The sequence below is a fragment of the Mycteria americana genome, chromosome 24, assembly GCF_035582795.1.
Source record: "Mycteria americana isolate JAX WOST 10 ecotype Jacksonville Zoo and Gardens chromosome 24, USCA_MyAme_1.0, whole genome shotgun sequence".
Lineage (NCBI taxonomy): Eukaryota > Metazoa > Chordata > Aves > Ciconiiformes > Ciconiidae > Mycteria > Mycteria americana.
Window position 1 is genome coordinate 1,927,781 of NC_134388.1, and position 19,346 is coordinate 1,947,126.

Below are 19,346 nucleotides of genomic sequence, written 5' to 3' on the forward strand. Positions count from 1 at the left end.
TTCCTTATTTTGCAAATGTTTTTCTTTATCCTCTTAGTGTATGAAAACCTCATGTAGACATTAGAAACTGTGTGGTGTGGAGGACTGCAATATAGAAGCTGACTTGCAAAAATTGTTGTAAAATAAATATAGTTGTCTTGCATGTGTGTTTCCTTCTACTGTGTCTTGATTACTCAACCATGAAACTATTTACTACAAGAACAGATAAGACTTTGCGACAAAATTATCTCTTAAATAATCTAGAGATGGTCTCCATTCACAAATAGGGCACATAGAGCTCCAGAAAAAATGTTTCTGTATATGAGGTGAGAAAAACTCAGTAATCTTTAGAACTGTTCTTGTGTTGCATTGAGTTTCTGCTTTAGATTTTGAAAATACCTAGTAGTATGTTGTTAGGTTGGATCTCTCCAACTTAAGTCTCCAACATAATAAGCTTTGTTTTTACTATAGCGGGGATATCAAAACATGCATCCCCTCCCAGCACGTGTGAATACAAGTAGTAATTCTGTTTTAAAATCTTACTTCAGCCTAGCTGTTTGGCAAAACAGATAATTCTGACTAACTTTAGTTATTCTAAGTTGGTGTTTTCAGCATGTTTAGTTTCTAACGCTTAAGGCTCTTTGCAAAGTTCTTGATCTCTTGCCCAAGAACTCTCGATGTTTGCTTTTCTCAGCCCTCTTGTGCAGTGTGTAGCAGCAGGGCATTTGGACTTTTTGGAGGTTTTTTCCCTCCTTTCCTCCTGAGAAGCAGACCCACTCCAGTTGGCAACTGTGGCTTTGTCCTTCTCAATGGCTCAGACAGATTTACCTCTGTTTGTCATCCCTTCTGTGTCTCTGAGTGGCATCAGGCCACTCCGCTGCTAAGAGAAAGCTACGGTGGAAGACACCAGGCTCTGGTGCTTCACCGAGACAGGTATCCTGGCTTAGCTAGCGAGGTTTGGAAGTAGCTTGAGTGTGTCTGCATTGCAGTGCAGGCACTTCTGTTTAAGTTGTCACTAAACGAGAATAAGTGCTGGCATGTGAAATGCTCTCTTCTTTCCATACAAAGGAATATACGCAGAAAAAGGATGCTAAGCAGTCACTGTCGTTGCTTTGATGTTCCTGAGGTTCTGATACAAGCCATCATCTTACTTGCCCCTTCAAAGTGTATCATCATCATTAATTATATAGTTGCATATTATTTTTTCTCTTTTCCTCTTATCTTCCTCCCCCAACCCTCCTTCTGTCTTACTTGTGGCACAGCAAGGCCCATAGATTCCTCTCTCATTTCAAAAGCACGACTGAGAAAATGTTGATCTGTGGAAAAGCGATGTAGTTGTGGATATTAACCTGGGACTTGATGTGGTTTAATCAGAAAGGTACTATATAAGTCACTGAAGTCATAACTATAATTATTTTCAAATAAGGCCTTTATGTTACTTGATTTCCAACTTGAAAGTGTTAGAAGCATTCAAGATTTATATTTAGTACCACAGAAGAATCGGATGCTTGTCTGGCTGCTGCAACAAGAGCCTGAATTATAAGGCAGTGTTTCCAGCAAACGCTGTGCCGAACCTCATTGCTCCGCTGGAGCAATGCTAAGAGGGGCTAACCGAACCACGGGGGTCAGCGGGGACTGGAGGAGGCATTTGCTGATCGATTCTGGTATGGGTGCTGTATGGCATTGCTGGCTTCTCCATGGAGCACAGTCTTCATAGGGCATTGGTGATACCTGGAGACCCTTCCCCGTTCATCCTGTGGCAGGAGAGCAGCTGAGGGTGGGAGCAGAGAAGGAGGCACCTCCGGGGCCCGAGGAACGGGCAGAGCCAGCTGCTGAGCTCTGGGTGCTTCGTCTCCTCGGTATTTCCTAAAGACTTTGTTTGGCCTTATTTGTAGTAGTATCACTGACTTGGTATAGCATGTTTGGCCTTCTCCAAAGGAAAAGGGATATGGAGCAGAAAGGAACAATGTTAACTCTTGTGTGTGTGTGTGGTTTTTTGTGTTCTTTGTCTTTTTTTAAGCTGGAAAGAGGTGACTTCCTCTCAGAAGAATGGAGAGAGAGAATTGCAAACACAAGGTACAGTACAGCAGTTGAATGCTGCTTTATGAACTGAATATTTGGGAGTTTGTATAATGGAAATTGGGAGGCTGGCCAGCTTTTTATATAGAATTTCCATAGCAAATACCAAAAGCCTATCTGCCAACTTTTATACTGGCCTCTCTAGATCCTGTTTTCTGACTAGAAGAATGGGTTTAAATGCATGTCCCATGATATTACATACAAGGGTGTATCCAAGATAAATTCTGGTTATACAGAGAAGTATAAACCTCTGTTTGTTTTGCATATCCTTGTAGTTCGTGTCAGTGATCCTGGCAAAACACTAGTTATCTTGGCTATTGGTACATATAGCTAGGCTCACTTTCCATTTAAAAAAAAAAAAAGCAAAAGACCCAAGTGAGTCTGTTCCAACTTAAATTGGGAATTCATTTAAGCTGATTGTCTTGAGGATTATTTCTGTGAAGATCTGTGCAGAGGGTTAGACCCTTTTTGATGGTAGCAAAAAGGGAGTAAATTTGTTAAAAGCATAGAATATTCTTCTGGTTTTTTTAAAGGCTTTGCATTCTTTCAGCCTTATGGACAGAAAAAAAGTCTTTATTTTTATATGACCATCTGGGCCGCCCTGGTATATGGGGGAATGGAAGACAGTTGTCAAAGAGGGCTCTGTGAAAGGGTTCAGCGTTGTGGCAATTTATGGATTGCTTCCAAGGCACTGTTTTAAGAGTACTCCATCAAGAAGGCGTCCGCCAGGCTGATGACTTTTGCATTATTATGTACCTCAGTTAAACTTCTGGAGGTGCCTTTTAATTTGTGGACAGACTTATCCCAGCCTGGCAGCATAGTGGGGTTTTGCTTTGTTGCTTGCTATTCCAAATGCACACTCCTCTGCTGTCTGTGCAACTTTCCTTGGAACAAATTTAATTTTGTTTTTTATTTTTAGCTGAAGTACATCTAACTGCATGCAGAAATGCTGGTGGATGTTTATTTTGTATGGTATGCAGCTAATTGTATGCCTGCTGATCCACAGCCACCTTGGTCTCTGATACAGAAATTCAAAAAGAAGTAGCTTTTGGCTCACAACTGTTAGGTGTTTCTGATTGTTCTGAGCGTGCCAACTGTTCAGCATCTGCTCTATCTAATGAGACTGCAGATTGTCTGATGAATTCACATTGGAGCCATCCAATCTTAGAGACCAAGTTGAAGTGTCACTCTTCCCGTAAGCGTGGACCGGTGGCCAGGCTCTGAAGAGAAGGGTGCATTTGTACCAGAACACAGTTCTATGTGGTTGAGTGCTGACATGTAAGCAAGCTGTGCAGCACGCAGTATTCCTGTTAATAACTGTACTTGTGGCTTAGCAATACGTGCTGAAAAGAGGGCTGAAGTCAAGGTGGACTGGGGGCTCCTGTGCTTCTGTCATGTGCATACAAAATGTTGCGCCAGAATGAACACTAAAAGAATATATATTTGGCAAGCTATGTCTTTTTCCCTTCCTTTCCTGGATGTTTTCTAGTCCCATTAATATGCTTGGCTCTTCTGCAAGGCCTCTTTTTTGGCACATGGTGGGAAGGAGGAGGAAGAAACCCCTGCTAGCCTTACTTGCCAGGCAGGGTTTCCCAAATTTCCAAGAGCAAGGCGTAGCAAGAATAACTTTTTTTTTTCCTTGGTGTATAAACATTTTTTTCATCCGTGGTTTTTAATAGCTTTGGCTGCTGCTCTTAAACGCAGTGTCCTTGTTGAACATGTTTCATGTGTGGAGGCACGAGGAGGGGAGTTTTCAAACAGACCTCTTGCAAAGAAATCAGTTCTTCGTGTTGAAACAATATCCCAGAATGGCTTTCACGGTTTATGTGTGCAGGGTGCTCAACGGCTTCCAAGAGATGTTGAGGACTCTTGTTGCAAGCTGGTAGGAAACAGGCATCAGGGACAATTAGACCAGGCCCAGGCTCTTAAAAATAAAGGGCTATTTCTTTTTTAATCTGTGTTGTGTTCTGTTTCTTCCCCAAACATTTTTATCATTTGTGTGATTCTACCTATGTGCAGGTTTCCATATGACTGGTTTTTTTTTTTTAGGAACAAAACCCCCTCATTGGATTTCCTAACCCAGAAAGAAAGATGCAAATCCTCCATTGTGGGTTAGGATGAAGTGCTGGGTTTAGGACAGGAAAAACGTGCTGAGAGACGTCAACTGTCTTTTTGCATTACAGGGGAATTTAGAACTAGAAGAGAAAATATATTTTGATATTTTGCTGTAATATTTTAAATGCACTTGAAGAAGTAATGGGATGAAATGTGTGTCTGTTATGTTGGAGTATTGCTTTTCATGTTTGGATTAACTACAGTGTGTTGGTAGTTGCTGTGTTGGTGTTTGATCTCACCATGGCAGAGGGGTGAAAACATTTTGCACATTGTTTTTATGTTGAAACTTTTGGTGCAAAACTCAGCTTTATGCTGAGAGGAACTGTCAGAGCAGGATGCCTTTAAAATTTTAAAAATGTAATTATGTGGGCAGTGTCTGTGAATGCTAAAGGTAAGGTACTGTTTTGTGTCACTATGCGAGAAGAAAGCATTTTGTTAGATGGAAGTAGCTGTATAGTCAGGGACAAGCAGCTTTTTTCAGTTTCGTAAGTGGCTGTAAAGGCTATAAGTGACTGTGACTTGTGGTTTTGGGGGGTAGTTGTGTGTGTGTATACTTGGGTGCCATTTGCCTGTCCCTGTTCATTAACTAGACCATTATCTTGCAGTGTTATTTTTGTGAATAATTTTGCCTTTGGTCCTGAGGTGGATCACCAACTGAAGGAGCGATTTGCGAACATGAAGGAAGGTAACAAATCGAACTGAAAACCTTTTTCCATTGGTTTCCTGCTTACTGTGGGAGCTGGTGGTGCTAAGGGCTTAGTTACAGCCATCAGAAGCCAGGTTGGTGGGTTTCATTCTGTGCCTTACGGGCAAGCGTCTGCACCACAGTGGTTATTTCTTGGGCTTTTTACTTCCGGTCTTAATATCTGCTCTGACCTACCTGGTTACTTGGAAGTAGCTCTGCATGTGAAGACTCTGTGCGAAGCTCTGTTGGGGTGGGGGGAACGGCTGGTTCTTTCTTACCTGTTACGGGAGCCGACAAAACATGCAACAGCCAAGACTGCAAAGCTTCCTGACTACATAGGCATGGCTTTGTATATCCAGTTTCTGTAATTGCATACTGAATTAGTTACTGGATTCTCCTATGTAAAGTTGTCACATTTAGTACTGAGTATTAACTAAGAAGTATTAAAATGGGGTATTAAAGAAGTATTAAAATGTCACTGGATGTCTTGTGTGCTTCTTGAGAAGTCGCATTGCAGATACTAGTGACCGGGGATGCCCAGTAAACCCCGCTGTGGCCCTTATGTTGCCTGAGGTGTCTTTTTTCTTTCCTCTTAACCGCTTGGATAAGTAACAATTTTATTTGGTTATGGCAGAAATTACAAAAATAAGTATTTCTGAAAAGAAAAATGTGTGGCATGAACAAAGAAGCTGTGGCTTCCCATAGTACAGCTTTGTGCTGAAGTAAATAATGTGACTTTTGGGCTCTGTTGCAAACCGTAAAACCCCCAAAATTAAGCTGTCGTCTTTAATTTTAGTGGTTGATTTTTTTTTCTTTTTTAAACTTTTGTTTAGTGGCGGCTTGAGAGAAGTGGCAAGGTGGGGAAGGTTCAAGCGTTCTTTACAAAATGAAGAAACCTTAGTTCTCTTCCCAGAAGGTGCTCAGGCTCTGTGCCTTGGGCTGAATGACCACAGATAGCCGTGAAATGGAGATTAGCGTTCTTTCAAATAAAAGGGCTTTGGGGGCTCCTGTATGATAAAACGCTAACTAGGAATGAGATAGTGGTATTCCAAATTGAAATTTGTATAGATTGCTGCTGAGAATTAATGCGCTCTTTTTTTTTTTGAAGTGTTTTAAGATCTGTCATTTTAAAGTGATCCTTGAGGCGTCACTTCATAGCTACCTAACAGGACTAATATATTGACTTTCTTGGATGCTGTCAGAATAAGCTTTAAGTAATTTTTTTTTTTTGGTAATGATATACAAGTGATAGTTTTATTAGGGCTGCTCTTCAGGGCTCTGTACTGGGTTACATTTAATAAGTAGTCATTTCTAGAAGAAACAGTGGTAGCTGACTTTTTTTTTTTTTTCCTTTTCCAGGTGGGAGAATTGTGTCCTCAAAACCTTTTGCACCTCTAAATTTTAGAATTAACAGTCGAAACTTGAGTGGTATGATTGCCCTTTTTATTGTTCATTACAGTTATGGTGTATTCATTTTCTGAACATGTCTGTAGTGGGTTTTTGTTGCTCTTTAAAGAGTTGTGTAAGTACGTAGAAAAATGCTGTTGTATTATTATAGCATACATGCCAAAGTGACATGTATTTAAAATCAAACAAAACCCCACCCAACACTGGAACAAACAGACACTCTTTTTATGGGGTTCATCCTGCTGTGTTTAGATCTCTATAATGTCAATGTTTCCCTGGCTGGGCATCTTTTATTGTTGAAGAGAAATAAGGTGTTTCAAGGGCGTGATTCATTTATTTAACTACAAAGAGCTGCAGTGACTAACTTGCATGCAAGTTCCTTATACCGTAGCTGTCTAAATTTGCACAGGTAAATCTCACCAGTCATGATTTGTAAGGCTTAGAAGCTGAAATGTTCAACTTTCGACTGCCGTGTCTTCTGTACTGTAAATTGATCAAACAGACCTATCCCATAAACGCCCAGTCGCTGCGTCTGTTTTAGTGCCAACAAAGTTTTGTGGTTTTCTTCTCTTCTGAACGTAGTAGACTTGATATTTGCCAATGTTATCCTTTGCAAGTATTTGAACTGCAGTTTAATGAGGTTTTGAGATTATTAACACCCCGTGTTGTTGGTTTTGCTTCTGACCTTTTTTCAATTTTTATTGTTGAAATTTTTCAAGCAAAAGAACGATCCAAGCTGGGTTTTGCACATATTTACTGTGTCCAGTGCAAAACATTCCCTAAATTTAAAAAATGCCTTATTCCCCTCCTTGTGCAAACACGGCAAGTAACATACTGAGTTACAAATCTCAAGCTGTGTGTTCTGTTTTTGGCCTGACACTCATGGTAAACTGCTTTTCAAGAATAGTAATTTGAAGACTGTCATTAAGGCATTTCACTGAAATAGTGCCCTCGTGAGTTATTTTTACTAAGCTTGAATTGTGAATGTCCTCTGTGTCGGACACCCAAACCTGCCCTTTTCCTTCCTGTTTGATACTCTTTTCTGTGGCATCTGATTGTTTGGAACCTTATTAACCGTTGGGTCCTGGCTTGCCAATCCTTTGTAGACATGTACTTGAAAATAAAAGGAAAAAAAGGCAGAACGGTATTCCTGGAAATCCTCAAACCTCCAGAGAGCTGAGATCAGTTTGTCAGTTTGCTAGTAAGACAAAGAGTGCCTAAGTAAAGCCTACTACCTCTTTTACAGCACACTAGAACTAGATGAAATATAAGAAGGCACTTCTGAGGTTTCAATTAGGAGACCTGCTTACGTAAATAAATTTTTTTTGGCCTCTCAAGCCTTTTCTTTCCTGGCTTCTGACCATTTCGTTATCTCTCTCTTTGCTACATTTGCGAGACTGCACTTATTAAAAACGTGGTGAGGAGGCAAAGGGGCCAATGTGTACTACTTTTTTCACCTAATAAAAGCCCTGATTATGACTATCAGTTGAGCCAGTTCTTTATCCTATTTCACCTCAGCGTGGATTCATTGGGAATGCTTTCTAGAATGCTGAAGTTTTATATATCAACTGTTATTTAATGCTTAACGTGAATGTTGATGTTAAAATTATATAGAGATAGCTAATTAAGATGTGGGTGAATGAGATTGCTTAGCATAAGAATAGATAATAGCTTCCACTCATAGGAAACTCTTCCAGGGATTCAGATAAAAGGCCCTGAAAAGAAATTACCTTTGTATGCTATGAACAGTGAGGGAAAATTGTGGGAATAAATTTTAGGTCTTAACCATGCTGTATTTGGGAAATACCAATATCAAATGAACATGCATGGGATGTGCTAGGCCTGGGGCTTGTTCCAGTCTTAATGGCCTGTTCTAAGTGACACTTCCAGGGAAATGTCATCCACTTACAGCTCGTGGCATCAAATGTGGCCAATATTCTTCACGTGCAGAGAAGGTGATTGCACTCTGCTGTGCTAGCTTTATGCTGCTGCCCTACAAGGTTTTTCATAATACTCTTATTCAGCAGGGTTTTTTTGTGCCTGAGCATGATTTGAGTCATGTGGCTTGCCTGTCTGTCTAATGTTTTGATCTAAAGTATGGGCAGTTAAATAATTTTAAAAATATAGTGGAAAAGATAAGCCTTTAAGAAGCAGGCAACCTTTTTTTCTCAATACTATTTTTGTCCTTAGTAGTTCCATCTGGAAAAAGAAATGGAAATGTGGAAAGAGTTGGGACAAACCAAAACAAGTATTAAAATGTGGTTAAAATAGTGGATGAAGTTGCTGAATCCTAAACCTTGCTTTTTGACTCTTCTGGGTAATTTTCTATTTAATTAGCAGTGTGCCATAATTTCTTCTGCAGTCATGCCACTCACTTAGTGTTCAGTGGTTATGGAAATGCTTAGACACATCCCATACCTATTAATTTTAGGGAACAAAATAAATATAGGCAAGAAAGCAAATATAAAACATGTTTGTCCCCAGTCCAAATATAGTGCAGTTACAGTTTACATGGGTTGGATCTAATGACGTTCTGTTACTGGTTCTATCTAATTAAATCCTGCCTGTTACTACATATGTGTTGTTGCTGGGCTCCTCGTAAGAGTTGTCGCTGAGACACAGACACTTTAACAAAAGTTCCGTTTGTTAAAAGCTTGCACTAGCACATAATTTTACTCTAGAATGGCTGACTATCTCTGAAGAAATGAAAGGTAGATCTTCCAAATTTCTTAAGTTTTCTGTAGGGTGCAAGTAGCAAGAGAGTAAGAAATTGCTTTTTAAACTCACTGCAGTGCTTTCTTCTCGGACATTGCTATCTGAATACAAAACTTATCTTTTTGTTTTGAATATGCCTTTACTGTTGCATGGCTAGTTTCAGCTGAGTAGAACTGAGTGGCAAACCGAGCGACCTTTGGTTCCCTAACTTGACTTTGTTTCTTTAGATATCGGCACTATAATGAGAGTTGTGGAGCTATCACCACTGAAAGGGTCTGTGTCATGGACCGGGAAACCAGTTTCTTACTACCTGCATACTATTGACCGAACCATAGTGAGTATAAATACAGGCCGGTAAATCTGTGACTGCTTTACCTGCTCTGGAATCAACGTGCCAACTTCAGATCCTTGTTCTTGGGAATTGTTTTCATACTTGTTTGCAGATTTCCAGGCCTATAGCACGCCTAATTGGAATGGGCGCGCTTCCCCAGTTACCTGTTCAGCCTAGCTGAATGTGCAGATCATACTGCATGGCCTAGCTTGTGGCTGCTTCAGTGCAGCATATTACACAAACAGTGTAATTATGACAGTACTATGGTAGTCTGTTAATTCGTTGCACAGATTTACAAGTATAATTCCTCTCATGCTCCAGAATATGCAACTATGCAGAATGGTAGTCTTGTGCTATAGCTTCCGCACTGAGTAAAGACTCTGTGGGTCTTTAATTCTTCAGTTTGCTTTGTGGTGTACAGACCATTTCATTCTATCATATTCAAGCAGTAAATCTCAATTTTAGTTGAACTTTCAGTTGCTGTAGAACCAGCCAAAGCTCCATAACAATGCTGATGCATTCACTGTTTTTTTTTTTTCAGTTGAAGAAAACAGAAACAACCCTGTAGAAATGTAAACTTTTGTGGAGAAATAGTTTATTCGCACACTGAGTTTGTTGCGATATGATAGTAAGACTATTTTTCTCAGTCTGCTGTAGACTAATAATGCTTTTGTTAAAGAATATGCTAGAGTGCCGATAAATATTTTAGTGGGAGTACAAGAGTGAAGTAGCTTCATTGAAAATAACCTTCTGCTGAGTGGAGATATATGACACAAAGCTTTAAAACAGGGATAGGCGGTGGTGAAGATGATAAAACCTTGTTGAGGCTTGGATTATGTCCTGCTACACAACGTGTCTGTGTTGCTAAAAAGAATGAATGTAAATGGCTGCTTGATGTAGCTTATCAGAAGAAAACCAGTCAGAATTTCTGCAGTTCTGCATTTGTCTTAAGCTAATATTTTATTCTTATGTATTCATCTGTCGTGACTTTGAAAATGACTGTCTTATCTTTCTATTTTCAGCTTGAAAACTATTTTTCTAGTCTCAAAAATCCAAAACTCAGGGTAAGTTTCAGTCATTTTCTGTAGAAAACTCAAAATAATGGAGCAGCCACTATGAGGAATTTAGTCACTTGTTAAAGATGTACAGAATTGATAGAAAATCAAATTTTCTTGATAATCAAGGAACATGGGCGTGGAGCTAATTGAAGTGAAGCATCATATGCCATCAAGCACTAATACAATCATGTTCAAGAGCTTTATAATTGAGAACTAATGGGGCAGCCGCAAGGTGTTTTTTTTCTTTTCCCTTGCATTGGCGGTCTATAAAGAGCTATTCGTTCATTAAAGAACTGAAGCTGAAGAAGGAAATGATAGTTTGAATCTGTCCCGGTGTTCAGCTGCATGAAAATGGAGCTGAAGAGCGCTCAGAGATGTTACTTTTGGGACATGCTATTTGAGACATGAAATGCGTTGCCAGTTGCTGCAGTCTGTGCTATCACATGTAGAATTAAAATGCTAGAGGATTTTTGAGACTGTGCTGGGCTGTATTAATCTGGAATAACTGATGGGGCTGGTATTCCCAGTAAGAGAATTAAGTGAGGCCACTTAATTTAAAACTTAAGGTGAATGTTCATCTACGGACTGACTTGCTTAGGAAGTGTTGAAAACAGACTAATGGTAGCTTTGAGATTGGGTTATTTCAGACTGCTGAATTCAAATTTGGGAGAAAAAAGACTTCTCGGAGTCAAAAGAAAAAATGCAGGGTGGCATCCATGTACTTTTGAGCTTCCCTGCTTTTAATGGTGAGGCTATTTAAATCTGCCATTTATATGGTCTAGTTGATAACTTGCTTAAATTGAAGAGGTGTTGGAATTGCCAGAATTCTTATGCAAATTAAACCTCACCTGGAAGGTACAAGAAAAGCTTTGAGTGAGCTCTTTGAAATTTCCTCTCCTTACTGCCTAGTAGAAAATCAAACTTAGAAGTTGCTGCCTTTTTTTTTTTTTTTTTTTTTTTTTTTTTTAGTCTCTTCTACAGACTTGGCTAAAGTTGAATTAGATGACGATTAATGGCTTTGCCATTTCAAGTCATGTAAGATTTTTAAAGTGATGTAGCCACACATGAAATGTTGGGGATATAGGTAAAGCTATTGAAATATTTAATAATAAAAAATCAAACCAAAAACAAACCAAAACCTCTAATACCAGTGTGTGATCTGGGGGGTGGGATTGCGAGGGGCAGAATAAGGGAAGAGCTTGGGGCTTAATCTCCTTTGCCCTGTGGCTTCATGTTTGAAACCCATTATGGTAGGTAATGCAGTGCAAAAGGCTGACTTGCACTTATCTTCGTTTTCCCACTGAGTGTTGCCTGATGCAGGGTAAGTTTTTTCCCTTGCTTTTTCCCTTACAAAAGGCTTTTTTTTTTAATTAGGCATTGTATGATAAGAGCACTTACATGTAGCTCTTGTGGAAGACTAAGCTGGGAAACAGTGATCTGTATTAAAAAGTGATAAATATATGGGCAAATTATTAAGTCTTTTAAAACATTTATCCAGGAGGAACAAGAGGCAGCTAGACGTCGTCAACAAAGAGAAAATAAGAGCAACACAACTACTCCAACGAAGGTTCAAGAAAACAAGGTGAACATCCTGCATTTTCGTAGAGTAAATGCTTTTTCTCGTTAGCTGTGCATGAACTCATAATCTGTGTCAGGAACAGCCTGATTCTGTGGGAAGACTGACTGTGTTTGCTCTGAACATGTAAACTGGTATAGTTGTTGCTGTGGACAAAAATACAGAGTGACTTAACAAAAGCTGCACTTGGGAATTGCACTTCTAATTCTGGAAAAAAGGTATTGCAAGATGAATAGAATAGTTGGTTGTCCAGCCTTGCTTACCTTCAGCACCAGCTGGCAGAGCTTTCCCTGAGTCATAACCCATTGAGTGGAGTTCAAAGTGTGCTGAGTCTCTTTTGCAAAGACTCATTTCCTTTCTCATTCCGTTGCATAATACTGTTAGAAAGGCAGTGACTGTTCATGCACAAAAATATAAAGTATTGAATGCACTTCAACTTTTAAATGAAATTCAGTTGAAGAATATAGTCAATGCAGGGTGAATAATCAACTTTTCTTAGACAACAGTTACAGATTTCCTTTTCTGTAATGAGTAAGTCCAGAACAGAATGAGCACAACTCTTTGGGTGTTGGGGACAGCTCTTATCCCAAGCAAGTCTACTTCACTGGCAAGTTATTTAACTACAATGCATCAGTTTCCTTTCATAAAATTATTATACAAAGTTATTAATGCTTCCTTAAAAGGAATGCTGCATATGTAGGTAGAAATGACTAAAGAGCTTTTGGCTTTTAAAAATCTCTTAGGATTCCGGTGCTGAAGAAGAAAAGGCTGGGGCAAATGCTGTTAAAAAGCCATCTCCCTCCAAAGCACGGAAGAAAAAGCTAAGTAAAAAAGGAAGGAAAATGGCAGGCAGGAAACGAGGACGTCCCAAGAAAATGAACACTGCAAATACAGAGCGCAAGACCAAGAAGAACCAAACTGCACTAGAACTTCTGCATGCTCAAACTGTTTCACAGACATCTTCATCCTCTCCTCAGGGTGAGTTCAAGGCTGGCAGTGGAAGAAACGTCCCCCTGCCACATGAGTGTGGATAAGTATCTGAGGCCCTGAATGCATGCTTGGAGGTCATTCTTCCTTTATTGCTTGGTTTTGTTTGGTTTTGTGTCATAACTTCTCCCTTGTCACCAAAGCAAAGCTCCCCTTGAGATGGGGGTGTGCCTCTGTGAGAAGACGGTGATTGAATCTGTCTGTAGGTACTTGGCCAGAAGCAGGAGCTGAGCTGTTGGCTTGTCTCTGCTGCTGCTGTCCTAAGGATAAATTGTAGATGTCCTTCCCAGCAATTTGTTGCAGTTTGTTGATCTAGCTAAGTTACTGGACCTTGCATTGTAAATGGTATGCTTTCTAACGGTAAAGTACTTGCCAGAAACACTGACTTTCATAATCTGAAAGGTTATCTTTCTTTCTCTCTTTAGATGCATACAAGTCACCTCATAGTCCATATTACCAACTACCTCCTAAAGTGCAACGGCATTCATCTAACCAGCTACTGGTGACACCTACCCCACCTGCACTACAGAAGCTGCTAGGTAAGACTGTAATAATGTCACTGAGTTTGTCATGGGAACCTCTGCTTTGAGGTTTCTGAACATATGGTAAATCAAAGGGTTGCTAACAGACAGCCGCTCTGGAAAGCTGTATATTGAACAGGAGAGGGGCATAGCTTCTCCCCCATCTTCCCTCGTTTGCCCCACTTCTGTTGGCATCACCACGAGGCCTCTTCTCTTGCTTGCTGCTGAAGTTGATGTCTTGGTCTGCATTTGTTTTTTGATATTGTTTCAGCTCTCGTTTGGCACAAAAGGAAATAAGCTTGGGTTTAGCAGGAATCCAAAATAACTTTAAATGGAATGGCTAGTCAGAAATAACTTTATTTTAAATGAAACCATTCTCTTATTCTTAAATGATACAATCTTGGAGAACACGACTCCATTTTCTCTGCAAAACTTAGAGCAAAGTAAATGAGATGCTGTCTGAGTTTTTGAGGTCACAAAGTTGGTGTGGTTGGAAAATATGCTCCACGTGCAAGAGGTGATTTAAGGAAAAATTTGGAGGATGTTTTTTTGGGTATTCTGGTTCCTCCCCTGCCCCCAACTGTTTCTGGCCTTTGGCATTGGGCATGAGCCAGTCTAGGATCATCTGGGAATCTGATGTAATGTTCCTGCCTATGTAGAGACCAAAGGCATCTGTGATGTCCTTAACTTCTGCTCTCTTGCTGTGGTGTCTTACAGTTATGACTGATTTCTTACTGTAGAGAAAGAGAGAGAAAAAGAGTGAGTTAGAGGGACGTTTCATGTCAGGGTGGCGGGGGAGAGCAGGGAGAATGACACTTGTCTGGAGTAAACCTTGCTGCAAAAGTCTGTATGCTGTCTGTTACATGTTTTGGCTGCCTGTGATTGCAGCAGACTGGACTTAATCATGTGGTTGGCTTTATGATGAAAGGGCCCCAGTGGTGAGAGCTGGGGAGAAGGAAGGTTCGTTGCGTAAGAGGGGACTGGAGATAGGAGAATGAGAAGCAAGTGCTCCTTGGAGGGTAGAGTAAATGTGGGTGTAGAGCTTGTCATCTGTCTGTATGGAGGTAGGAGGAGTACAGCAAGCCCTGTCTTGTGACGCTGGGAGAATGAGTGCTCTGAGCTCTGGGCTGGTTTTGGCTGTTACAGCTAATCTCTTTTATTATTTGTACTTAACAGTGCATTAAAAGCTGTTCAACTCCTCTTTCATCATGCAAACACACCATTAGCACCCATCATCTTCCTCTGCGTTTTTGAATGCGTTGTCATGACTTCCATTGGGGTACCTATTATAAGTAGCTAATGGATCTAAGAGTTCAGCTTGCATCAGAAGATGGATTTTCAGTGTGCTCTAAATTGATCTTTAATGGCTTGGTCTGACTTTCAGTCCAAATAAAAAGCAAGAGAGAGCAAAGGGGGGAGAGGTGTCAAGGGAGCAAGTAGGGGTAAATAGGAGCATTGCACTTTCTCTCACTTGAAATGTATAATCTCCTTATTTATTTTGCAGACTCTTTTAAGATCCAGTACATGCAGTTCATGGCATACATGAAAACTCCTCAGTATAAAGCAAATCTGCAACAGTTACTGGAGCAGGAAAAGGTAGGTTTCATTTTTAACATTTCTAAACAAAACTGCCAGACTACCAGATACCTTAGATGGGGGGGGGGGGGGGGAATGGGGGAATATGCTGGAGATTGGAATTGTGTGCACGTAACACCAGTGCTGCACCAGGCCAGTTATAAGATTTTACCAGAGTAATGTTTAGGCTGAATGACTGTACCTGGGGGTTTTATTGCTAACTGGGTCACTCTTTGTGTGCTTATATTTCCCATCTGCAAACTGGGAGAGATGCACCTCCCCTTTCCCTCTGGTGCCCCTCCACCTGATAAGTCTTACTTCAGTATTTTTGGTTTTTGCCTCTACTTTGTCATGAAGCTGTGTGTACCTATGCAGGAAGCTGGTGTCTTGAACCCTGTCCTTTTCTCCCATTTGGGATTGGCAGCTGCTTTTCTTCTCTAAATGTCTCGTGGGTCACAGGAGCAAGAGGTGGTGGTCAACAACTCCAGCAGTATGCACTGCCTGAATACATTCCTGCCCTCCACTTAGAGGGGCTTCCCGGCATGGATGCATCCTGCCAGCTGCTAGTCAAACTGCTCTTAGATAATTAAATTATGCTTAATCTAGCTAAAGATTGTAGCAACTTTGAGGACTATCTTAAAAAACACACAGATACTAGTTCCTTGGAGCTGAATTTTCTGGTTTTTGGCATCCTATTCTTTTCCTGCTGTAGGAAAGCCTAAATGAATGGAGTGCTCTAGCATCAGGATGCCTCATTAAACTTGTAACAAATTGAAGTATGGGATTAAAAACCCCAAACTGTCATCACTGACTTAAGAGACTTAATGAAGCATCCTTAGTATTGATAATCTTAATGTGTTCAGATTACACTGGTGGGCAAAGTGTGAATTTACCAAGTAATGGGTTGAAATACATGGAAAGGCGAAGAAAACCCTGCAGCTGTGAAGTGTGGCATTTTTCTCTGCTATGGAGGCATCTCCCCAGCAGAGGGAGGAGATTTACTGGCTAAACACCTTTTCTTCTTGTATTGCTTTACCTCAATTAATGAATAATTTAATTGTTTTATAAATTATTCCTGATGAGAGAGACTGTGCTTGCTACGTCTATGGAGGAAGCTTTCCCCATAGAGCTCAACAATAATCTTTAACTTCTGGCCAATTCTAGCTTTTGGTAGCCGCTGTAGAAGCTTTCCTTTGCTTTGTGGCCTTTGTGAAAGCGTCCGCATAAAGCTGTAGCATTGTTTCATGGGGTTTTACATAATGGGAACTCTTTTTCCAGATGAGAGAGGCTAACTTGTGCTGCCACCCCATTTGTTACTGAGAATTGGTTGATGCTGATGTGGTGTTCATGCAAACCTTTTTTCTATGGTTGTTTCCATTTGTTTTCACAGTCAAACAGCACTTTGAATTTTGAACTTTTTCCTTAAGCAGCATATTTTTCTGCTTGTTCTGTACTTGTCAGGAAAGTCAGCATAAAGTTCATTTATCTCCTTGCACAGCAAATAGCATGAGAAATGATAGCATGCAAGTATTGTGCTGTACACTGAAAGTATAAATTGAGAGTATGGAAAAGTAATCACTTTGTGTTGGTGTCTGACAGCTGTTTCATACTTCAAGACATTAAAATGAGGAATTCAGTATGAAAATATTTTTTAATGGAGTGTTACACTGAGAGCATGGCAAGTTAAACTTCACAAAAGCAGAAGCAGAACTTTGCTGGATGAGGTGCTGTTGTATATTCTATTTAATAACTCCCTGTTACATGAAGGTTTTTCAAGTACAAGCAAAGCATTTCTGTTATACGATTTTAAAATAAACAAGATGCTGTGAGCTGCTGGTTCACCAGATTACCCTTAGATGGAGCTGTCAGCTCCTCCACTGCTTGTAAAGGCTGAATGAAATGACTGATTTTGAAAGCATAAATGATTTTTTTTTTTTCCGCATCACCTGTGGCAGTCCGTTTAGCATTGCAGTGACTCAACTGTTTTCCCAAGTCGTTGGCATGAGAGCCAACAAGAGCCAGGTCCTGTGTTCTCTCACATGTGGAACTTGCCAGCACTGCTGCTTTGCTTCATGCATGGATTGCTTGGAAGATCAAGGTGCTTTTTGCCCTTGCCCTCCACTTTTTCTGGAGTGATGGCTCAGTTTCTGCACAATTCCTATTTGGCCTCAGCAGCAAAAGTTGGAGAAAAGTGTAATCTCCAGAGCCTGCTCTTCTTACTGCACTCGTCTTTCAATTGGGAACTGAATAAATGAGACTCTTTAGCCAGTCCTATCCTTGCCCTCTGCTGCTCGCATAGTGCACGACCATGAAATGAGTAAGCAGCTATCTAGTTAAGGAATGTTATGGGCAGGAAATGTTCTGTGAGTGGAAGGGTCGGGTGGCCCACTGAAAGTAATTTTGGCATTAGAAGTACAAGTGGTTTGGTTTATTTATGACTTTCCTCCTACCTCCCCCACAGTGTATTTTCATTTACTGCGTGTCTTCCATGAGTATTGTGTAGGAAAACTCTGAATTGGGACTCTGGAGATTTAGATTCTGTTCCCAGTTTAGTAACAGATTTCATACAGATAATATTTTCCAGTTCCATTTCTGCTCTGTAGGATGTGATTATTACTATTTCTTTACAATGTACTAGGAGGATAAAAATGCATTTTTAAGACTGTCCTGATTATATTTTACCATCTAGCAGAAAAAACTACTTAAAAGCTCTTTTCAGCTTACTTCATCAGGTCTTGAACACTAACAAACACAGGCTCACAGAAGTCTGAGACAGAGCTGGAATAGTTCATACATCTCCCCTCTGAGCTCAGATTCCTTCCCAACTTGCTATACAAACTAGGTGTAAGTATCTTACTAAGATGGGCCATGCTGCAGTTGGTGCTAAAAGTGTATTTTCTCACTCTTTCCTCTTCCAGGAAAAGAATGCTCAGCTACTGGGGACAGCACAGCAGTTATTCACCCACTGCCAGGCACAGAAAGAGGAAATCAAACGTCTTTTTCAGCAGAAACTTGATGAGGTAGCCCCGATCTGGTGGAAGTGGATGCTTGTTAGTCATCTGCATGCAAACAGTTTTGATAAAAATAAGTAAGACCAGAGTAGTCTCAGGTCTTCAGCCTCCGTTTTGCAGCAGATCGTGCTAAATAATGTGGAATCTGTATGACTCTCTGGTTAGGCTTTATCTTCATTGTTGAAATTGTGTGCCACTGTATCCAAGGGACGGGGGTGACAGACCACAGACACTGTGGTATTTTAGTAAAGGATGCATCCCCTGCTGGTTGAACAAACTCTGTGTTGCCAATGCAAGTTCAGAAGCACAGAAGGAAATGTGATGGTTCTCTACAAAAATAATGTTCTTCTGGCTGGCAAGAAACTAAATGCCAGTTTTAAAGGTGAATTGCTGGAACAGCAGCTCCAAGTGAGGTACTTTTGTCCTTGTTATCCCCTAGCAATGACAAAGTGCCTTGGAGAATGCTGGGGAACTTCCTGTGAGCTGCATAAGTTCTGTGGGTTTCCTCAATGTCACTTTTGCATGTGGCAGTCGTCTGGAATTAGGGTGTCAAGACCTTATTGAATGATCTCTTTCCTTCTTGCCCTTCATCTTGTAGTTGGGAGTTAAAGCTCTGACATACAATGACCTGATTCAGGCTCAGAAGGAAATCTCTGCTCACAATCAGCAACTGAAAGAACAGACAAAACAGCTGGAGAAGGATAACAGCGAACTCAGGAACCAGAGCTTACAGCTGGTGCGTACAATGCTTGTGTCTGAGTAGCAGGGTGATGCTCCCATTTATGTAAGGAGGACAGGTCATGAGCCGAGGGCTGCCCTTGACGTTGAGGTATCTTAACGAATGAAAAATCATCCAGCTGCTATAGCTCCTCTGTAACAGAGAAGAATGATGGGGGAAAATGCTGAGGTGACAGTTGGCTCTGGCCTCACCTGTGTCCTGTAAACAGCTGTGCACCTGTATGTGCACTTGTCACTGACTGGATCTCGCTGGCCAAGAAGTTTGTACAGCGCTTGCTTTATGGTAGCCATAACTCTTGTTGTGTTCATCTTGTTAACTCAAACTGTTAAGGTAGGTGAGGGGGAAATCTGGACGTGGAAGTCGTTAGGGAGGCTGGGCGATAACACTGTTTTTAGAAAGAACCAGGCCACCTCCTGCCACGTTATGTGGTGACCACAGGACCATTTTGGTGGCATTTGGCTTAAGCTGAGAGGAGTTTTCAGTGGGCTAAGAAGCTTCTTGCACGTATCCAGTTGAAAGGTGCATGGCTTTCAGCGTGCACCTTGGGTGGTGTGACGTGGTGAAAGCT

At 40.8% G+C, this 19,346-nt stretch overlaps 1 protein-coding gene across 7 annotated transcripts in view; it reads left to right on the forward strand.

Annotated features, from left to right (window-relative positions):
* DOT1L (DOT1 like histone lysine methyltransferase) overlaps positions 1 to 19,346 on the forward strand; it is a 78,512-nt gene that overhangs the window by 37,341 nt on the left and 21,825 nt on the right. For all 7 annotated transcript variants that reach the window (XM_075524470.1, XM_075524468.1, XM_075524463.1 and 4 more), the window contains exons 8-18: positions 2,000 to 2,055; positions 4,779 to 4,858; positions 6,218 to 6,286; positions 9,208 to 9,314; positions 10,334 to 10,375; positions 11,868 to 11,951; positions 12,689 to 12,923; positions 13,358 to 13,471; positions 14,958 to 15,049; positions 17,947 to 18,048; positions 18,638 to 18,775. In XM_075524470.1, coding sequence (XP_075380585.1) covers positions 2,000 to 2,055; positions 4,779 to 4,858; positions 6,218 to 6,286; positions 9,208 to 9,314; positions 10,334 to 10,375; positions 11,868 to 11,951; positions 12,689 to 12,923; positions 13,358 to 13,471; positions 14,958 to 15,049; positions 17,947 to 18,048; positions 18,638 to 18,775 — 1,119 coding nt within the window. The remainder of the gene's footprint in view (positions 1 to 1,999; positions 2,056 to 4,778; positions 4,859 to 6,217; positions 6,287 to 9,207; positions 9,315 to 10,333; positions 10,376 to 11,867; positions 11,952 to 12,688; positions 12,924 to 13,357; positions 13,472 to 14,957; positions 15,050 to 17,946; positions 18,049 to 18,637; positions 18,776 to 19,346) is intronic.